The sequence below is a fragment of the Cyprinus carpio genome, chromosome B3 (assembly GCF_018340385.1).
Source record: "Cyprinus carpio isolate SPL01 chromosome B3, ASM1834038v1, whole genome shotgun sequence".
In the NCBI taxonomy this organism is placed as follows: domain Eukaryota; kingdom Metazoa; phylum Chordata; class Actinopteri; order Cypriniformes; family Cyprinidae; genus Cyprinus; species Cyprinus carpio.
The window spans coordinates 26,384,724-26,407,464 of record NC_056599.1 but is presented as its reverse complement, the minus strand read 5'-3'; the positions used below and the strand labels follow the sequence as shown (position 1 = coordinate 26,407,464).

The 22,741-nt window shown below is 36.8% G+C and overlaps 1 protein-coding gene across 1 annotated transcript; it reads left to right on the top strand.

Annotated features, from left to right (window-relative positions):
* The first annotated feature begins 3,686 nt into the window (after positions 1 to 3,686).
* stat3 (signal transducer and activator of transcription 3 (acute-phase response factor)) lies at positions 3,687 to 22,463 on the top strand. The gene is given in 24 exon segments (XM_042720474.1): positions 3,687 to 3,779; positions 4,617 to 4,750; positions 7,197 to 7,440; positions 7,860 to 7,952; positions 8,588 to 8,669; positions 8,758 to 8,858; positions 8,994 to 9,145; positions 9,234 to 9,392; positions 9,476 to 9,568; positions 9,646 to 9,705; positions 9,790 to 9,819; positions 10,077 to 10,170; positions 12,114 to 12,161; positions 12,265 to 12,336; positions 12,980 to 13,090; positions 13,169 to 13,304; positions 14,798 to 14,850; positions 14,958 to 15,052; positions 15,167 to 15,306; positions 15,566 to 15,784; positions 16,697 to 16,739; positions 17,683 to 17,742; positions 21,036 to 21,136; positions 21,218 to 22,463. Coding segments are annotated over 24 exon segments (2,466 nt in total). The 5' UTR covers positions 3,687 to 3,740; the 3' UTR covers positions 21,325 to 22,463.
* Positions 22,464 to 22,741: the final 278 nt, after the last annotated feature.

The following is a 22,741-nucleotide window of genomic DNA, read 5'->3' as shown; positions in this document are numbered from 1 at the left end:
ACTCTCACAGATGTGCCAGGCTGTCTGCAGCTAAGCTGAATAAAAAGCAGAATGAACTGATGAAACGTTAAGAAAAAAACACAATAAATAAATACCATTTATGAATGATGCAGTGCTAGTTGACATATCATTTATTAAAGTACAGAAACTATAAAGTATATTTTCTACCTTATGCAGAAAATTGAAATAATTGTTTGTAGTATATAAAACAATCATAATATTGCCATTGGGGAAAAAAATTATAATTACAAATGATTGATTATTGTCCAGCAGGTGTATTTGATTTCTTATAGCAAATTCAATGTAATAGATAAGAAAAAATAAAATAATAATAATAATTAGGATAATACATACATACATAAAATTATTTTATTTGACATTTCTGTCACTTCTGAATGATGGCTACGCCCCTGGTGTGACAAAATGTTAGCTTATGCATAATACTTTTAAAGCTCTTTTTTTTTTAAATCTTGGCTAACACACATTTTTTCTAAATTTGCATTTTTACATATGCCATGTAATGCCATTTTTTTTTTTTTTTTTTCTAACCTGTGGTTCTCTAAACATAAAGTCTGCTGTGTAATTTGCCCCCTGACTAAGCATTTAAAGAATTTTAAGGTAAGCATTTAAGTAAACCTGTGAATGCACTTAAAGAATGCATGAATCGAATCGAAAACCTATGAATCATGAATCAAATCGAATCGTTGTCTACCCAAAGATTCTTCTAAATTTGCAAAAATCGTTCTTGAATCGAATCGAAAACCTATGAATCATGAATCAAATCGAATCGTTGTCTACCCAAAGATTCACAGCCCTAGTGATTATGTAAATAAACTAGTAAATTGAGCCAGTTCATTGAAATGAGCTGTCTTTAAAGAATCAGTAATATAATCTCATTTCCCTGTTTGCCTGAGGCTATAGGTTACAGGTAACCATGTTGTAAATAATGTTCAGTTTCTTCAGAACAGACTGATCGTTTCATTTCCTAAGACCTCAGTATTTCGTCAGGAGCTGCTGACTTGAATTTTGTGAATCACCAAGGACCACGGTTTCAGTTAAAAATCTTCTTTATTGTTATACTCAAGAAAAAAAATCAAAGTAAATTTACAGCAAATTTTCATTTTTGGGTGTACTACCCCTTTAAAAGTTCTTCATGGAATCGTCATTGCCAATAAAAAACTTTTATTTTGAAGACTGTTGGAGTCTAAATTCTCACAAAATCCTAGCGTAGCCAATTTTGCCAAAGAGGTTGACCAGAAAGTTGTTTCAAAAAACAGGAAGTTGTTTTCTATAGAAATGAACTTTCACTTTAATGCATCTAACCTATATGCCTCTTAGACCACAGCCTATTGACCTCCATGTTTGGACACCAGTGCAACTTTTGCGGTTTTAGGGTAGTTTGCATTTATGGTAAATGCAAACCCTCGTTTGTGGTAACTCATTTGAGAGCTGAAATATAAACTTCCTCCAAGCTTTCCCCGAATCCTTCCCATTCTCTGAGCCTATTGTTCTCCTTCAGCTTTCCGCGAATCTGCTGGATATTTCTGACAGAACTTCTTCCAGCCTGAAGTACTTGCTGGTTTTCAGCTCATTATGACTTGGCCTCTTTGTCGATGACATTTTTCTCTTTGCACTTTGAGTCACAAACTCAGCCAATATCATTGAAGTTACACCCGCTCTGAGAAGTGCTTCTGGTTACTCAGCATGTAAAGGAAGGAAAGCTAACCGACACTGAGTGCCAGGGTATTGTTTTGAGCCTCTCTCAAGTTGTGTAAGTGATCTGCAGACATTTAGGTTGCACTGTGAGAACAGATACAGGAACTAAGAGTGTTGTGAAGGAGTACTAATCTAAAGTCTTTATAGGAGATGATTGAAACTGATTTGGGATCATCATTCATTTTCCTGGCATTTGTTTTGTTTTTATGTTATTCTTGGGAGCATTGACATGCTGTAAATTGAGAACAAAAGCCAGGTGGTGGGAGACAACAAAATCTTCCCCCAGGGAGCATATAGATCATAAGCTGAAGTTCTTGGCAATATGATCCAAGATATTGTGTCATCAATTATGCAGTGTTCCTGAAAAAAAAAAAAAAAAACAGGGATGCCTTCAAAACAGTTCTTGATGCATTTATGTAACATGTGATATTTGAGTTGTGTAACAGAGACTTCCTTTCCCCTTAGATTTGATTGAACTGCTTTTTGTCTATTCAGTTTCGGTTTTAATGTAGATTGATCAGGGGTGTTTGCAGATTCACAGCACTTATGTAAGTTCATGAGTTCATAGACCTCCTTTTGTTGGAAAATCATAGCATGTGATACAAAACAATAATATTAAAATATTTTATTTGTAAAATGCTTTATAAGGTATTCAAAGAAGATCTCATAGCTATCACTGTCAAGTCATTTTGCAAATTCATCTAAATCAAACCTTATCTATGATAAAATAATCTAGGTGACAAATCAGCAGATTTTGCAAAAACAATGTAGAGCACAATACAGAAACTAGATGTTTATGAGGCATGAAAATGGATGCACAGTATGTATGGATGCTAACTTTTCAGAGGCAGCTCAGAAAGGACCTGAAAGGACAAGTGTGAGTCCTGTCAGTTGGCCAGTGATGTCATCTGATGGTCTTATAGCAAACTCCAGACCAAGTTTGGTTCTCAGTTTTGTCTCTTGTCTAACCAACATGTACTTGATGGAGGTGTGTCATATCATTAATTGTTCTGTGATCAATGCTGTAGTTAAATTTTAGGACCCCCTATATTTTAGGGATGCATGATAAATATCGGCACAATATTTAATGCGCATCTCGTCAGTAAAGCCGGTTCTGTAATCAGCGGTAAATCTCTACACGTGTGTGCTTTCACGTGGAGCAGCATTTACTACACAGAGCCGTTGTTCACGTGCTGCTCCACGTGAAAGCACACACGTGTAGAGATTTACCGCTGATTACAGAACCGGCTTTACTGACGAGATGCGCATTAAATATTGTGCCGATATTTATCATGCATCCCTACTATATTTATCTAATTTCATTTATTCTCTTATTGATTTATTACTTTAGGGTAATATTTTGTTAATATATTACAAAATTTGCTGTGTATAGTGTGCAAAACCTTTTACCATGGTTACACCGCATTGTGCCGCATTGGAAAAACTTGAGGCAGTCTACACTGGATGCGACAAAGTGACTAGTTTAAATACATTTGTCCACAGAAATAGCTCAGGCACTAAGAGTCAAAAACTTGCTCAAGTCGTATTTATTCGTGTCTGGTTTATTATTGGGTTTTGTTGTGGTGCTCTTGATTTATTCCATCCGTTTTGTTTTTTGTTGTTTTTGCCAAATTCATAGCCAACCAGGATATGATTTGCTAGCAAAAAAACAGCAGTTTATTTGTACTTTGTACTTGATAGTTTATTGATTGTACATTGAATTGTGAAATGAATTTGTATTGGTCATAAATACAACCGGTAACCTAGAAGAAGGTAAAGCATTAAGGTCTATCCAGCCAAAATGAACTGTATCTGGTGAACTGTACTGTATATACAATGGATTATTTGATGTACATTAATTGCACTCACTAGCCTGTTATACACCAATAACCAAAAATTTTGACTACTGTTGACGTGTCTTGCATACTTATCTATGTGTCCAACCCTCCACCTCATACTCTTATATTTCTACCTGTGCATGAATAAAGTAGTTCACTTCCCCATTGTTCACGCAGCAGGAAGACATGGCGAGTCAAGTTGCAGTTGGTTTTGTGGAAAACAATGTAGGTTTTCTTTATTTCCTTTATGATGAAGCCTTGTTTATCTGGCGAAAATGTGTAAATTGTTTATTTATTACAATTTGTTAATTATTATTATTATTATTATTTACATTTGTATAAGGAAAAGGTTTTACAGTTCTCATTTGGCTAGTTTACAGATTGCAGCTCAGTCTTTGGATGAGTTTAGAGAAGTGAAATAAAGAAAAGTACAAGGTCGTGCACAAGGTCTTTTTTTCAGTTGGACTTGAGGACGCATTTCCCTTTTCTTGTGTCCTTTTCTCTCTATCCTTCAGTTTGCAATCCTGAGTGAGTAAAGAAAAAGTGTCTTTTTTAGTCAGTTTGTTAGCACAAACCTGTGTGTGTGGATGTGGATGTGGTGAACTGCGAGTGTGTGTTCCACAGCATTTTGAGGTAATGTAGAGCGAAACGGCGTCCATGGGCTTTTGAGGTTTTCCTCTTTGAACGGATGCTCTTGCTGCTTTACGATCAACAGCCATTGATTTCTTTGGCACTGGTACACTGGTGACATGCACCTTACACTTCCTTGACATTGCTGATGTTTGTCTGTTTTGTTGATAAGAACGGGTTGCTAGTGAAGATTTGTGAAATCATGAAATTAACTACATATAGAGGCAATATTTAACACTTGAGATCTTGATTTGTGCTATTTGCGTCTGTTTTGAATGGTCGTTGAGGTACTTTCACTTTTGAAGTTCGTCTTTTTTTGAGCTGTTTATGAGGAAGGAACAAGGAAAAAATATCTTGACAAGCTGAACGGACCAGTTATGTTTGTCTTCCTCTTGTCAAAGGAATTCTTAGTTCTCTCTCTGTATCCTGCAGGTCAGCATGGCCCAGTGGAACCAGTTACAGCAGTTGGAGACGCGCTATTTGGAGCAGCTGTATCATCTGTACAGTGACAGCTTCCCTATGGAGCTGCGGCAGTTTTTGGCCCCCTGGATCGAGAGCCAGGACTGGTGAGTTGCCAACAACAGGATATGACATAAAAGATAAAGACCTCAGCACTCGGGAGGTCTGTGTCTTATCTGAGCAGCAAGATATAATATGTGTTGGATTTCGTTTCAGTTCACTCTTTCAGATCTTTTCTTTTTGTATTGCGATGTACGTGTTTATAAAAACGTTAATGGCCTGGCAGTTGCAAATAGCTTGTTTTATATTTAATTTGATTACATTAATGTTGAGATTTACAAGAAATATTTGATCTGCTACTATGCAAAAGGAATACTGCTGAAAAAAAATCACCTTATTTGTTTGCAGAAATGTTAGCAAACCAAACTTATACACTTCAACTTTTATTTATATATATATATATATATATATATATATATATATATATATATATATATATATATATATATATATATATATATATACACATACATACATGCATATACATATATATAAGACTTTTACGAGTCCAATTTTTAAGTAATAAATTATTAAATAAATAAACAATGCCAGTTGCTTCTCGCTGAATTATTTTAAAGACTTTCTGACACCAAGAGAAGTGATGATATTAATCATTTGATCACGTGGAGGTGTTTTTTAGCAGCTTGTTATCATGCACATAAGCTCTAACCACTACTAGATATCATGTTTGAACTGCACTTCCTTATTCTTAGAATGATTTTTAATGATCATCTTCAGAGTCACCTTTAGTGAAGTCACACCTCTGCCCGTAAAGCGCTCCTGGAAAGTCTGCTGTGAACAATAACATGAACCAGTGCCTTTTTTCCCTCTGAATTTTCTCATAGCCTCAGTGTGAATGGCTGCTTTGTGATTCTGTTGTATGAAATGTCACTCTGAAATGACTCATGTCCGGTTTCTGTCTCACAGTATGCATCTTCGAGTCGAAAAAGTGGAGCAAGAAAAAATGTAAAGAAAATTTAGCTGTGTAATCTTGATTGTCAACTAGTGAAATCTTCCCTATGCTCCCATAGGGGGCAGCACCACACTTAATGAACAATTGTTTTGCAGCATATTAAGTGTTTGTGATGTAACCTTTGAAGGGAAGATAAATCTGTTAAATGTATATATTTATAAAATAATTTGATATATCTTTTAATAGAATTTAATTACATATTTATCTTAATTTTAGTAGATTAATAATGTCTTTTTTCCTTTTTTTTAACTTTTAAGAGTTTTGATACTCATTTGTACAATTTCAGAGCTGCATTTCACTTTGAAAGCCTAAAGTCATCGACCTTCACATCACCCTCACATGCACTCAGTTTTCTCATTAGTGTGCTTAAAGTAAACATGAGACAATACAAATAACCCGTGGGATGTTTAGTTTGTTGCATGCTGACAGTGTCATAGAACTTTCTGAATGGATTGTTTGCTTAACTGCTAGAGGAACATTATCATCAGTAGCATAATGGAGCCTGTAATTTACTGATAAAAACACATTATTGCTTTAGGTCAAAGACTAGTGGTGATACTTCAACCATTCAGACACAATTCTTTGTTTATGCAGATACACATGGTATTCACTCATTATCTGATCTCATTAATTAGCAGTTATCAGAAAGGTTATTTAGAGAAGCATGACACATGTCAGATGGTAGAATTGTGTCAACCAGCAGATTTTATACAACAGCAGATATCAAGCCTGTTTCATGTTATTTAAACTTGAGAGGAGTAAATTGTGAATCTGTTTGCCCTGATGCCAACCCTGTTTATTTGCAATTAATCTTACATTTTTTAGTTTGTTCCCAATCGAAAATAAACTAATTAAACTAAGTACTATTTATTTATCAGCATTACAAATATGTATTTCCACGTGGTTATTTAATAAAACAAAATTTTCTAGCAAATAACTGTATCACAACGTAAACCCAGTAACTTAATATCAAATTACTCATTCTGTGATCTAACATTTTGGTCACATAGACATAGACACATAGTTATTTTATGTTATGATATTTTTCCATGTGCCAATGTTGACACTGGAAAATGTGCTAATGTGTGTCAGTTGGCAAACATTAAAGGGATTGAACCAGCTTATTATTATTATTATAACTATAATAATGATGACATCTCTGCAAAAGTATTGCTGGTTTAGTAAGTAGGATATTTTGAATACACTGTTATAATGCGTAATGGATAATGGTGATGTGTTTGGAATTTGTGCTGTGTAACAGCAGAAAAACTCAGATCATGTGACTGATGATGACAGCAAACTGCAGTGATACCTACACGGACATAGGCTTTAAATACACACTAATTTGTCAGTTTTTTCAGTTTAATTGGTTTTTAGCATTTAGACGAAGGCAGAAGTCTTTGACAAAAGCTTTGGTTTTGTTGCAGGTAAAGACACATCTGATTGTCGGATGCATGTATGGAATGGAGGAAGCTGCTCATTATCCATCACATGAGCCTGTTTTCTTGTGTCTGTCGCAGGGCGTATGCGGCCAACAAGGAGTCTCATGCCACGCTTGTGTTCCATAACCTGCTGGGGGAGATCGATCAGCAGTACAGCCGCTTCCTGCAGGAGAACAATGTCCTGTACCAACACAACCTGCGGCGCATCAAGCAGCACCTGCAGAGCAAGTATCTAGAGAAGCCCATGGAGATCGCCCGCATCGTGGCCCGCTGCCTGTGGGAAGAGCAGCGTCTGCTGCAGACGGCCACCACTGCACAGCAGGTAGACACACAATGCATACAACAAAAACAAAAACACACACACACACACACACAAACACACACACACACACACACACACACACACACATATGCATACATGCACAACTACAATCAGGAATAGACACATTTAAACACATACAGATGAATGATGTATTTACTCATGGGTGATATACTCAATGGGGTTCTATGGTTAATAGAAAATTACTTGTTTTTTTTTAAACTTCCATCTGGTTTTTATTTATAAATAAGTACACAATTAAATTACACACATTATACATATTTTTATAATCAACAAACCAGTTTTCAGGTCCTTTCCAGTCAAACACACAGTAGTAGTATATATAAAGTGCTTGGAAATGGATTCCACTTTGTAAGGACATATTCAGATTTCCGTTTCTCCAATTTCTTTCACATCTCTAGGACGGCCAGGTTGCCCATCCCACTGGCACTGTGGTGACAGAAAAGCAGCAGATACTGGAACACAACCTGCAGGATATTAGGAAGAGAGTACAGGTTGGTACATAATATCACACTTTAACTGACCAACCTTGATTTGGCTTGTTCACAATTACAGGTGCATATGCACCCCTTTATCATCTCCCCAAAAGTTGCTGTTTTGAACACAGATATCTTTTCTTTAATAGCATTTATCTTGCAAAGGGTTTTTAAACTTGTGATGCCACAGACCCTCAGATATTATGATCCCCTCGCAGGTCATCTTCTCCCTAAAATAATAAGGCAGCTAGATAAAATATGTATTTTTTTTATTATGTTGACACTATATTTTTTTCTGTTCACAGTTATAGTATTGATAGATGCGAAAACCTGAAGAGATGCAACTAGGGCTGTCAACAGAATAGAAAATTTTTGATTAATCTACTGATTTCTGACCATTTCTTATATAAGCTGTGATTTAAAAAAAATGTATCACCTATTTATTGATCCTTTTTTAGCATTATTTGACCTTTTTTCTTCATTTTTATTCCTGAAATATTCCTCAAAACCCCTAGCACCCCATTATGGCCTCAGTTTAAAAGAACATTTTTAACATACAGTACTGCCCTTGAGCACAAAATGAAGGTTTCGTATTTTATCCCTTATGGGATACAACCTCTCACTCATCCAGCTGCCTTACTCTCTCTGTACAGGATATGGAGCAGAAGATGAAGATGTTGGAAAATCTGCAAGATGATTTTGACTTCAACTACAAAACTCTTAAAAGTGCCGGAGGTATGATATGTTCATGTTGCTGTCATTTTGTTCTGTTCCAAATAACCTCAATCACTGATAAAATCTCATCAAATCTGTTACGATTCAGAGTTGTCCCAGGACCTGAATGGAAACAGCCAGGCAGCAGCCACCAGGCAGAAGATGTCTCAGCTAGAGCAGATGCTGAGTGCTCTGGATCAGCTGAGGAGGGTGAGATACAGAATCAAGTCACAAAATACAGTGTTGACTTAAAAGGTTTTAAAAATACTGCCCAGTGAGTCGTTCATCACATTCACACTGATCGCCCAAGGGTCAAAAGTTCAACATCGTTTTTCTGTTTTGCAGCAAATAGTGACTGAGATGGCAGGGCTGCTGTCTGCCATGGACTTTGTGCAGAAGAATCTGACAGATGAAGAACTGGCCGACTGGAAGAGGAGGCAGCAGATTGCCTGCATCGGAGGACCACCGAACATCTGTCTGGACCGCTTAGAGACATGGTACACAGTCCGTTCATATCCAAACCTGCTTTTAAATTGCACCTTTTTGTAGATTGGTTTAATTTTTTTTTAAATCGCTGTCTTTCAGGATCACCTCTTTGGCTGAGTCGCAGCTGCAGATAAGACAGCAGATCAAGAAACTGGAGGAGCTTCAACAGAAGGTCTCCTACAAAGGAGATCCGATTATTCAGCACCGCCCAGCTCTGGAGGAGAAGATCGTAGACCTGTTCCGCAACCTTATGAAGAGGTTTGAAATCACTCACTCGTGTGTAAACGTTATAATGCAGCGTAGCAGCATCTGATCATTAATGTTTGCTTGTGTCATTGCAGTGCGTTTGTTGCGGAGAGGCAGCCTTGTATGCCCATGCACCCTGACCGACCACTTGTCATCAAAACAGGAGTTCAGTTCACCACCAAAGTCAGGTGGGTACACACAGAGGTGAGTCATAAGGGAAAGATGTCTAGACACAAATTGTACATTTCCCCCTCCTCTCTTTCAGGTTACTTGTGAAATTCCCAGAGTTGAATTACCAGCTGAAAATAAAAGTGTGTATTGACAAGTAAGTCCCACTTCCTGCCCATGACTTCAGAATGAAATGACTTTGACATGTCAATTTTTTATCTTTTCCTCCTATGTTTTGCAGGGAGTCAGGTGACGTGGCAGCCATTCGAGGGTGAGTTTTGAGGTTAAAACGATGAGATAAATTGTCATATGGTTATTTGTTGTTATAGGCTGATTTATATTGGGCAGACAAAAATTGGCTAGTATTTGGGCATTAAAATAAATTCTTCAGCTATTTTTTCCGAAGTTTCATTTTTATCATTAATTTATATTGCAGAGTTACAAAAAATTGTGTGAAAAGAAGTCTCCTTCTTGCTAGTTCCTGTAAAAGTTTTTGCATTGTATAGTCCTCTGTTTCTTTTCCTTTAGTTCACGAAAATTCAACATCCTTGGCACCAACACGAAGGTGATGAACATGGAGGAATCCAACAATGGCAGCCTGTCAGCAGAGTTCAAACATCTGGTAAGCTCAGCTGTTACGCCAGTCTTTTTTTTTCCGGAGCACAGAACTGATTTTTTTTGGAATTTGTGAGTTGCGTGGGACACTGTTGGCCCTCGGAAGCAAAATTAAACTCCCTTAAAGGGGTCCAATTATGCTCTTTTACAAGGTCTTGATTTTGTTTTGGGGGTGTACTAGAACAGGCTCTCATACTAGGTTGTTTGAAAAACATATTTTTCACATATTTTACATTATTACAGCACCTCTCACCCCAGTCTTGCATGAACGGCTGGAATAGTTCTAAATGAAGGCCCGCGTTCTGAAATACGAAATGCGCTCTGATTGATTAGCTGGGCCAGTGTGTGTTGTGATTGACAGCACTCGGCACCTGGTCTGGAAATCTCATGCCCCTTATCATAGCCACCTGCTGTGAACTTCAGTGTGAATATTGCGTCAAAATCAATTCAGTTTGTGCGCGATTTAAATCCGGATGATTGTAAACACTCTAGACTCGTCTGTCTTGGGAAAGCTACCCTGTCTCCGATCTCTCTGATAACACACGTTGTCTTCTCTAGTGCAGCTCAGCCAGGTCTCGTCCCATTCGTCAATATTTGTGATATCACAAATCCTGGAAAATATGCGTTGTAGTCCAAACGAGTCGTTCATTGTAGTTTTGAAAAGTGATTTCTGTTAAATAAAATATCTCCTTTTGAAGTGGACTTTGAGCTTTGTAACTTGTGGCTGTAGGAGCAAACGACAGACACAGTGGGTGTGGCGTCAGGCCTCGCAGAGGCTTTTATTAACAAAAAGATAACCAAAAGAGGGAATAAAAGTATCCAAAGCGGAAGAGTGTCCAAAATAAACAGGGAATCTGGTGTCCTTGTTGTGCTGCGGGGTATGTGAAGGGCCGGTAGTGTTCAGGAAGGAAAGGTCCAGGTAAGGGGAGGAGTCTGGCGGCCACACGCGCTTCGGTCTGGGCGCGAGGGGCAGCGGCTTCTTCCAGCGGCTGCATCCATCTCGCTGGCCGCAGCACTTTAAGGGACTAGACGGCCCACATCCTGGCCCGATGGCCGTGTAACGGGTGCGGTTCTCCATTTGCGTCAGGTGTGCCTCATCACAAGCAGCCCAGCCCTGGCTCTTCCAGCGCTCTTCCCTCCTGTTGGGAGCCTGGTGAAGGGCGGCGATTAAGGGACGGGGTGACGATGATAATTAGGGGGGAGGCAGCCGACTCGTCACTCTTTGCAGATTTTTTTTATGCTCAAACAGCAACATTACGGACTAACTAAAGTTGAAAAAGCATAATAGCACTCCTTTAAAACACACTTTTTAACCTGTATTTATTTGTGTACTAACAACGTCCAGTATTGACTAAGTAAAATATTAAACATATATATTATCAATTATTATAACAAGTACACTATCATTTTAACTTTAATTAGAGGCAAAAATGATGGTTGACTGAGAAAGTTACACTTTATTTTAAGGTGTCCTTGTTACAGTGTCATTATAATACGGAGCAATATTAATTAATTACATGTACTAACTATATGTTAGGGTTAGGATTAGGGTTTAGCTTAGGGTTACTTGCATTAATTGTTATATTATAATAGTAAGTAAGTAGTAGTAATTATAACAGTACATGTAATATGTGTTAAAAGGATACCTTAAAATAAAGTGTCACCCCCCCACAAAAAATAATCACCCAGTAGCATCTAAGCATAACATTTGTTTTAATAATTAACATAACATTTCTGTTTTCATAACAATCAACCCCTTGGAAATAGAGTGCCTGTAGTAGAAGAATGACATTTACATTTTTACAGTAAATTACTTACTATATTTTTATTAATTAATTAATTTAAAAAAAAAAAGTTCATTGAACCTGCCCTACAAGCTTCAAGAAGACTAGATCAGCTGTTGGCTTAATGTCGCTTGAATTAGTCCTGATTTGTTCTTCTGTCTTTCAGACTCTTCGAGAGCAGAGATGTGGCAATGGAGGCCGAACCAACAGTGACGTAAGTCTTCGTATAATTAGCATTATGCCACAGTTAGAGAAGACATAGAGAAGTCTAGAGAAGACATCAGTGGTAGCATTGACCTTTCTCCTCTGAACTACAGGCGTCTCTGATAGTGACCGAAGAACTGCACCTGATCACGTTTGAGACAGAGGTCTACCACCAATAAATAAAGACCTACATTTAAAAAAAAAAACCAAAAAAATAAAAAACACCCAACACATAAACAATTAATTAGTTCATTTAAAAACGACGCTTTCATTTTTATCAGTATTTTAGAATAAAATAAAATGTCAGACGTGTCTTGACAGGGCTCCTGTCACAAAGGCGCTCTCCTGTTGGGCTGTTTGTCAAATCAGAGATGATAATAATATTAAACTCTGAGTACTGCTTAAGTCCATCACACTGCTGCTGTTGATTGATTCAGCGTCCTGAAAGCCAATAAGGTCATTGTGATAGGCTGTCGTCATGGTACCAGCAGTGGGAGGATGTGAGTATGTAACCAGGCAGCGTGTCCTTGGGTGATCTGCCACTTATTAAACCCATAAACGCACACAGTGCTGCCTACATGCCTATTATGCGCTGATAAGAGAACATGCCAAATCATTCCTTTCCTGTGGATGGACACAACAGGGTCACATAAAATACCAACACACACAGCAGGTTAATTAAACCTGAGATAATTAAGCCATTCGCCTCTGTTTGCTTGAGAATTATTCATCCTCAGGTCTCTATTTGCGCTAATCAGATTTCCGACTGAGCAAGCAGTACAAAAATTAGCAGGATTTGTTATTCTAGATTATATGTAAATGTCTTTTATCTCTGCGCAGACACATTCTCTCCCAGTGGTGGTCATCTCTAATATCTGTCAAATGCCAAACGCATGGGCGTCCATCCTGTGGTACAACATGCTGACCAACCATCCCAAGGTTTGAAATGAATCCACAGCAAGCCGCACTTACTGTTAGCACAAGAGCTTGTGTAATTCTTCCTCTCTGTCTTCACAGAATGTGAATTTCTTCACCAAACCTCCAGTGGGAACGTGGGATCAGGTGGCTGAGGTGCTCAGCTGGCAGTTTTCATCCACAACCAAGAGAGGACTTACCATCGAGCAACTCACCACGCTTGCAGAGAAACTTCTGGGTTTGTGTGTTACAATAATCAGTGGAGTTAATAAAGTATTGAATATCTAGATTTTTTTTTCCATTTAAACCTATAAATTAACAATAAATTAGTTGGAGGATGCTGACAAAAAAGAGAAACAATTTGAAGAAATATATAAACTGTTCTCTCAAATTGTTGATTGCTGATACACTAATTTCTAATATTAAAAATATGAAAATAATTGAAAAATAGATGCAGTTTTAGTTCTGTTCAGTGGTTTTATTAGTGTTAATCACATAATTTATTTGGCTTTGATAATATTGCATTAATTATTACTCTTGCATTATATACTATATGGCTTTGATAATATTGCATTAATATTACTCACACACACACACACACACACACATACACACAAACACACACACACACACACACAAAAGATGTAATACCGTATCTTAGGATTTTTTTTTTTTTTTGCAATACAGTTTAATGGTTTGGGTCAGCAAGATTTGACTTTGAATTTATTTTATTCAAAAAACAGTAAAACAGTTATATTGTGAAATATTATTACAATTTAAAATAGTTGTTTTCTATTTGAATATATTTTAAAATGTAATTTATTTCTGTGATGGCCAAGCTGAATTTTCAGCATCATTACTGCAGTCTTCAGTGTCACATGATCCTTCAGAAATCATTCTGATATGATGATTTGTTGCTGTTGTGCTGCTTAATATTTTGGTGGCAACATATGTTTTCACTCTGAATCAAAGGCAGATGGACATGTCTGCCGCATTTGTGATTGGTTCCAAAAAAAATTTGGCCGGAGTATCCCTAGACAAAGCTCACTTTTCACAGCTGAGCTTATGCATTACTTTTAGCTCTAGAACTTATAGAAAAGGAACAACACAGATTCTATGTCCTGCCTACAAGCACTTATGTCTTTGAAAAATGAACATCCTACAATTATTAGCATTCTAGAAGAATTTGACTCTTTAAAGAAACAAGATTTTTACGTTGGATACCTGTACATTGAATATGTACATTAATAATAAATGGCAAATGGAATGTAATGAATGCATAAACAACAAACTTTATGAGGTGAATGAAAAGTAAATACTATTTTGAAAATAGATATGTCCAGGTTGTGTATACAAGATGTGGTATTGGACATTCAAGACCTGCTCGTTCATATTCATTGAAAGGGGAAGAGAAACCAGTTTGGGACTTGTAAATATATTTTATCCGAATGTCCTATTTTAAATGGTATTCGTCAATGTTTTTACTCAGAAAATATACTAAAAGATATTTTTAAAAAGGTCTTTCCCGGAAAGAATTTTAGAATTTTTTTGTCATTAAGTTAAAAGATTCTATATGTTTTTTTTTTTTTTTATCAGTACTATTGTTGGTCCTTGTATGTCATTGTATAGTGATACGTGATTGCTTCTTAAGAAAATTTTACATTATAGTAAATGATACTGTTAATGTTGCCATGAATCTCGGTTTAATTGTGCATTTCTGTCTTTGTGTAGGTCCTTGTGTAAACTACTCTGGTTGCCAGATCACATGGGCCAAGTTCTGCAAAGTATGTTGCTATAACAAACATTTGTTCCCTATTCTGTGTTAAAGTTTCTTTGTTAAAGTTTCCAGTTTCTATACTAAACATGTTGTGCTTGTGTTTGTGTGTTGCAGGAAAACATGGCAGGAAAAGGGTTCTCATTCTGGGTGTGGCTAGACAACATTATCGACCTAGTGAAGAAATATATTTTGGCTCTATGGAATGAAGGGTGAGAACTCCTGCTGCACTCTGCTGTGTGCATTCATGCAGTGTTCATAGTTCATTACATCAATCACTGCTTCGGTGGATATATAGAGCTTTTGTGTGTGTGTGTGTGTGTTAGGTATATTATGGGCTTCATCAGTAAAGAAAGAGAGAGGGCAATCCTGAGCCCAAAGCCTCCTGGGACATTCCTGCTGCGCTTCAGTGAAAGCAGCAAAGAGGGAGGCATTACCTTCACCTGGGTCGAGAAGGACATCAATGGTGAATGCATTTCCATGTGCATTATATTGTGTGTGTGTGTTGGCATAAGACTTCTCAAAATGATCAGTACATTGGAACCAATGTAAACAAATGTCTCAGTAATATTTTATACTTTTATTTATAAATGATTTATTAGATTTTTCTTGTGGTGTCAAAATTGATATTGGCAATCATGAAATTTCTCTCTCTTTGTCTCAACTACTGAAATTGACCGTAGTTTGAATATGTGAAGCATTTGTGCTCCTGTATGTATGTGCAGGTAAGACCCAGATCCAGTCGGTTGAACCGTACACTAAGCAGCAACTCAACAGTATGTCTTTCGCCGAGATCATCATGGGCTACAAGATCATGGATGCCACCAACATCCTGGTCTCGCCGCTGGTCTATCTCTACCCTGATATCCCCAAGGAGGAGGCGTTTGGCAAGTACTGCCGCCCCGAGGCCCAGCCTGACACCGAATTCCCTGATCCTGGATGTGGTGAGTGTGTTAGCGGAAATATAGTTCATTCTGGCTTGGAATAACAGCACATCCGTCTGTTGCTTGGAAAAGTTTGTCTCGTTTTATTCTCATTTATTTTGGAAATGACTATTTTAGTATTTGCACTCAGTGGGTGTGGTTTACCAGAAGCTTTCAGCTTCTGAGGAAATTGTCTAAGAATAAGATTAGAGAGAATGCAAAAGCATGACTTTCATGTTTGGTTAGAAAAAAATGCTTTTATTTTTTTTTTTTTTTCATTTTCATTTTTAGAAATTAATGCTTTTATTCAGCAAGGACAAATTTATCAAAAGTAACAGTAAAGGATTTTTTTCTTGTTGCAAAAAAACAAAAACAAAAAACGTTTCAAGTAAATGCTGTTCTTTTTAATTTAAAAATATTAAATTTCCACAAAAACTTTAACAACACAACCATATTCAACATTAATAACATTGATACATTTTTCAATTAAACTACTGTTCAAATGTTTAAGGTCAGCAAGATCAAAAGTTGACGCTGAAGACATTTTCAGTGTTCCAAAAAAATCTAATAAATTTCTTATCCATCAAAGAAGCCCGAAAAAATATATCATGGTTTTCACTAAAATATTAAGCAACACAACTGTTTTAAACATTGATTTTGCTATTAAATGTTTCTTAAGCACCAAATAAGCATATTAGAAAGATTTCCGAAGAATCATGTGAAACCTCAGAAGACTTGGAATTTATCACAAGCGTTACATTGACTACTTTATGATTTATGTTTATAGGAAAATTATACGGGTTTGAATGTTCATTTTTGTGTGAACTCTTCCTCTAAGAAAAGAAACCGATTTTTAATGACAAAAGCTCACTGAAGACCTGAAAAAGATTCTTTGTCCTTGTGTATTAACACAGTCATTTGTTGTTCTTTCAGTAATTCAGCCTTACCTGAAGACCAAGTTCATCTGTGTCACCCCGTGAGTAGCATTTCTCTCTTTAGTACGTGTGTGAATGATTGACCTTGCTGAAGTCTGTTTTCTCTCTCTGTCCTCTTGTAAACTTTGAAATCTCTGGTGACTCTTTAGGCAGGATTTCATGCAAAGTACTCCTCTCAGTTGTCTTTACAACATGGATCAGGGATGTAGCTACTACTGAATCCACCAAGGACCCTTCACAGCATCCTTTAAACCACAATCTTGCACAAGAAGAGAGAAAGAGAGAGAAACCATGTTTTTATTTTTAGTTTTTTTTTTTTAAGTCTTACACATGATCAGCAAATTAAAGGAGGCTCAGGCTTTTTACATTTACATGTATGAGCACACGTGACTTTGTGGGTAACCGTTGTATAAATACTTTGCAGCCATGTGATTTTCAGTTCTTAGTATAAAAAAAGTGAGATATTTGAATCTAATTTTAAAAATCTAAATTTTAATTTTTAAAAAATACCACTTAAAAGTAAAAATATACAGTTTACTTTAATATGTTCCTGAACAATATTTTGCACAATTCATGCTTTTTAGTCCACATTATTCTCCAAAAATGTTTGTCTTGTTAAACTTTGTTTGTCGTAGACATTCCAAATACAACTTGATCTGAAACCACACCAAATGGGTTTTTAATGTTCATGTTGACTTTAAAATAATGAGATGGTCAGTTTTACATTGTGATTCCATGTTACTTGACAGTACATAATAAACTGTAACACATCAAACTGTACATGCCAATTACTGTACGTTAGGTAACAAGCTTGGCTACACAAAAACATTTGGATGGAATAAAAGCTGCTTCAAACTCAGTCCTACTTGAATCACGAATGCTTTCTGTGTTTGTAGAGGGCTTGGATTTTACTAGAGGTCATGTGTGCAAGCGAGCCTGTGTGTGTGTGTGTTAGGCAGGCTATAAACTGACCTCTCTTCATAGGTGTCCTTCCGTCTTCATGGACTTCCCGGACAGTGAGCTGCTCGGGAACGGCTTCCCTGGGTAGGCATTAGGGAGCTGCTTTATGTGTGTGAATGAGACATGAACGCTTGTGGTCAAACACACTCCTGTAGGTGTCTGCTAACATAGATTATTCCTTTTAACATCTCTAGAGCTTGACCGAGGGTTACTGTTTACTCACTTCATCCCTTTATAACAAGAGATCTGGATCATGTCACTGAAACTTGATAAGTTTCATAAGTCTCTTTTGTGTCGGTGAACTAGTTCCTTTATAGACAAGGGAATATTTTTGGCAGTTTCTACTTCATTTCTAAGCTCACAAGCTAACTTTTCTGTATCAGTATGCAAAATATTTTCACACTTTGGAAAGGAAAGGGTCACCTTCTCTCTCCTATTCATTTCTTTTCCCATCTTCCAGTCCCCCCCCCCCCCAATAGAAGTGCTATGTATTGAGTGTTTTGGTATATAAATGGTTTGCTTCCTCTGTATTTTAAACAATGTGGAGGAAATTGTTTCTGAAACCCATGTCATGTCATGTATCAAAAATATGATGAAAACACTATTTCAACCCAATTCCAGCAAATCCCTCATTTACAACAAATATGTAAACATAAGAAGCATTAAGTAGTATAAATCATATCACCTGTTAGAAATGAAAATTACATGTTATTTACAAGTTACATTATATACATAGATAATTAGTGGTTGTTTTTATCAACAAAACGACAGCATTAACAGTAACACTGGTAACAACAATACAACGGTTTTAGTGGCAATATTAATAGAGAGGCTGTTTATAGTTGTTGAGACGTTGTCTCCAGGGCATTCTGGGTGTTTCATGACCTGGATGTGGTAAGATAGGGGAGAGAGAGAAGACGAGAAAACTGACCAACACAAACGACTTCACTATATGGAGCACATCCACTCGTAACTGTTGTCACTGTTTATACACACATTACACTGTGTTTTTAAATCAGTGAGGTCTATAAGACTAAAAAGTACAGTTTTATCATATTAGCTGTTTGTGATTTATGTTTTGCTTGCTTGTATTTCAGAATACAGGTTTCTACTTCTGAATAGCTGTCTGTAAAAGGAAAAATATGCTTTTTGCAAATGGTGTAGTTTGACATCTAGCAACAGGGATTTACTGGGCCCTGACAAGAATATTTTCTGCACCCTTTTGTGCTCCGTATTAAGAATTCATTCACATTTTGTTGTCAGGACAACAGTAACTGACACCTTTACACTTGTAGAATCGACCTGTACTGGTACTATTTCCCCAGATGGTTTTAACCCAGCTGTTTAAGCAAATTGATATTTTGAGAGACTCAGGGTTAAAGAACCAGCCAAAATCTGAACAAATGTAGTGTAAAAATTGGAGAGATTCTTTCCCCGTGATTGAATCCCCATAATATAGGACTATATCATCCAGCTTTTGCTTGAGATTTCAGAAGGTAGTCGGGACCTTTGGTGATCTAGGGAGGAAAAAAGTTCTTGGCTTAAACTTTTATTGGCAGTCTTATCAAAGTGCTCTTTCATCCTGGACAGTGAGTTCTCCAGATTGGTCCTGGTAATGTTGTTGGCATGAGGAAGTGTTTCAGGAAAAACGCTTACACCAGCTTCCTAACAACTCGTACCATTTTCATAACGCAAACATAAACAGAATGTAACTCTTTTCAATATAATATGTGCCCAGTATGGCTTTTAAGAGTGATTAATATTGTTCTTGGGCAGCCTGCAACTTGACGTGCAATTCATCCCTCTACTGTTTTGATTTACTACAAACAAACCAAAATTACAACAACAACAACAGCAAAATCTTCTGGAATCACCTCTAGACAGCAAATAAATACACACATGAAGGTATCGATTCTATAAAACCAACAAAGCCTGGTTTAATTTACCAGCAACCTGACATACTAGACAGGATCAACAACTTGTAAATGCCTTTGAGTAGTCCAAAAATACTTCAGTTTGATGCATTTGTAATATTTACATTTATGCATTTAGCAGACGCTTTGACTTACAGTGCATTCAGGCTATACAATTTTTTTATTTTTTACCAGTATGTGTTCCCTGGGAATTGAACCCAAGACCTTTTGCGCTGCTAATGCAATGCTCTACCACTGAGCCACAGGAACACTGTGGCTTTGTTGTAAAATAATTTGATTAGTTTGACGTGTCGTGAGGTGGGTACTGTACTATACTATTTTTTTTAGTACACACAAAACTATTCATTATCTAAACCTCACCACCCCTGACCTAGTGTTTTTAGTACAGACAGAACTAGGCTTGATCGAGACTTCAGCATCTCTGAAGTGGTTTTATTTGTTCACCCTTCCTACGCTTGTCTCAACACAAACAAAAGTTAGTGTGGAAATACTGCTTTACCAAAACAAACTTCCCATTTGAGTCGTTTGGAGTGTTAACAAACAGGCACAGGCAAACTTTGACCTCTGGTTAATCTTTCCCTAGGGTAAGACTAATGGGCAGCCAAGCAGAAATCCATTGACTGGTCAGATATAAGTGTATGTCAGCATGTTTCTCTGTTAATGCCATTCAAAAGTAGCTGTGTGTTCCCACAAAGAATTTACATATGAATGTAATTTTATTAATATAGTAGTTTTTCTATGTTGTAATATAGACTGGTCAATCACAGCATTTACGGCTCAGGTTACTGACAAGGAAAAAAGTGAATGAGAAACTACAGATCTACATTACATCACTGCATGCCACTATGTAGTAATGTACATTTTCAGTGCACTGTGTTGAATCTGTAGTTTCAACATTCTCTAACATATGACTGGGGCAGGTTCAACTTCTGTCATAATTTACTCCCCTCATGATGGCGCCGATAGCCTTGTGGGCACAAGCCAACATATGGCTCAGTTGCGCTTCGTGTGTCCCGAGTTCGAATCCCGAATTGTGGAGCTTTCCCGATCCCATCTTAAAAACGCCACAAAAAATAAAAATGTACTCCCCTCATGTTGTTCCAAACCTCTGACAACATTAGATCTCTATGACTTACCTATAATGTGGACAATATCTTTTATGAAAGAAAGCCATACAGATTTGTAATACCGTAAGGTTGAGTAAATGTTGACAGAAGTTTCATTTTGGGGTGAACTATCCTTTCAAGTTTCCAAGTGATGCTCATGTGTATGACTTTTGAGTGTGGGGATGTGCAAAATGGGTTGAGATGCAAATATTATCATTACGTGGCGAATGTACTCTCACCTTACTAAATCATAACGGTTGTATGTGAAGCTGGAATTAATGGCTGTTCATTTGTAGCTTGTGTGTCCTGTCTGATGTGTGCCTTCGTTCTTTTGCAGGACTAACTCTGGCAACACAAGCGATTTGTTCCCAATGTCCCCTCGTACACTCGACTCTCTCATGCACAATGAAGCTGCCGAGGCCAACCCAGGACCACTGGGTAAGTCACAAAACTGCTTTCTCAATATCCATTGCAGACATTTTAGGGTCTCCTAATCCTGTGATTCCATTTTCCCTCCAGAATCTCTCACTCTGGACATGGAGATGAGCTCTGATCATCCCTCGCCAATGAGAGAAGTGTTTGCAGCCTCGACAGTCTCAGATATGGATACCTGCCGAAATGCTTAGTTTTCCAACATTTTAGTTTTTTTTTTTTTTCTTCTTTTTTTCTATTGGATAATCATGTACATAATGCTTAGGTGCTACAGCTGCTTTCTCTCTCCGAGCCATTTTTCTTGTTTCTTCTCTGTTTTTAGTTATAGCCAAACGTGTGCAAATATGCTAAATTTTTAACCTTTCATCCTTGTATCAATAACGCAATTGAGCTCATTCAGTGGTTAAGATGTTATTCTTTGCTTTTTTTATAGGAATGTGAGGCCTTCAAGACAGGTTTTTAGATTTTTTTGACCTTTGTCAATGAAAGTGTGAATATTAAGGCTCTTTAACATGTTTAATTGCAGACATTTGGCCATGAATGTATAGTAGCCATATGATTTTTTTTTTTTTTTTTTTTTTTTTTAGTAATAGAAATAGCCTTTGACTTTCATTGAATTTCATTGAATGTCCACTGGTGTTAGCAAACATAAAACATATTTTGAGCTGTTAGCATAGCATAGGGCCAGTGAATTCTTTGTTTTTATGTTGATCTTTGGAAATGAGTGAGAAGGGGTGTAGTTCACGGTAGTATTGATGGAATGGATTGGTACAGAAGTATCAATTATGGTGAGCTCAAAAGTTGTAAAGTAAGTTTGTGCATGCAGGTCTATAACGTACATTTTAGCTTCTGGTTTACATGAATATACTGTATTTTAATGTTGATGAAAAATATTTTATGAATATAAAATACGCAGAGCAAATGTGATATTTCCACCATATTATAGTCTCTAATATGATGTTTAATGAGCTAACTTGGATAACAAGAAAAATCTTGCACAGAGGCAGCAGGACTATTATTGTAACATAATTAGATGGTGAATTCTAGAGACACAGACACGCATACATGCACATATATACAAATACGCACACATATTTATAATTTCATTCTATAATTCACTGATCTGCTGTGTTGTCATGTAAGGTAGCGCTTCAAACGGAAATATGATGTTTCTTCATTGTGTATCTACTTTTTAAACGTCTGTCAGTTTGTTTCCCACTTTGTGTATCTGTCCTTCCACTCTCACTTAATGGTGTGTATACTATTATATATACACTGCACTATGTATATTCACTTTATTGTAAAATGAATTCTTGAGGAGAAACGGTTATCAGCTCTTTGTGTCCTTGTTGCATTTCTTCAGTTATCTGGGATATATAAAATTAGGGGTTGGTAAGATTTTTTTTGTTTTGTTTTTTTACGAAATTAAAACTTTTAGTCACCAAAGATGCATTAAATTGATTAAAGCATCAGTAAAGATGTTTGTTACAAAAAAAAAAAAAAAAAAAAGTATTTCAAATAAGTAATGTTGTGGATTCAACAAAGAATCCTGAAAAAAAAGAAGTCTCTACAAAAATATTAAGGAGCAAAACTGTTTTCAACTTTGTTAAT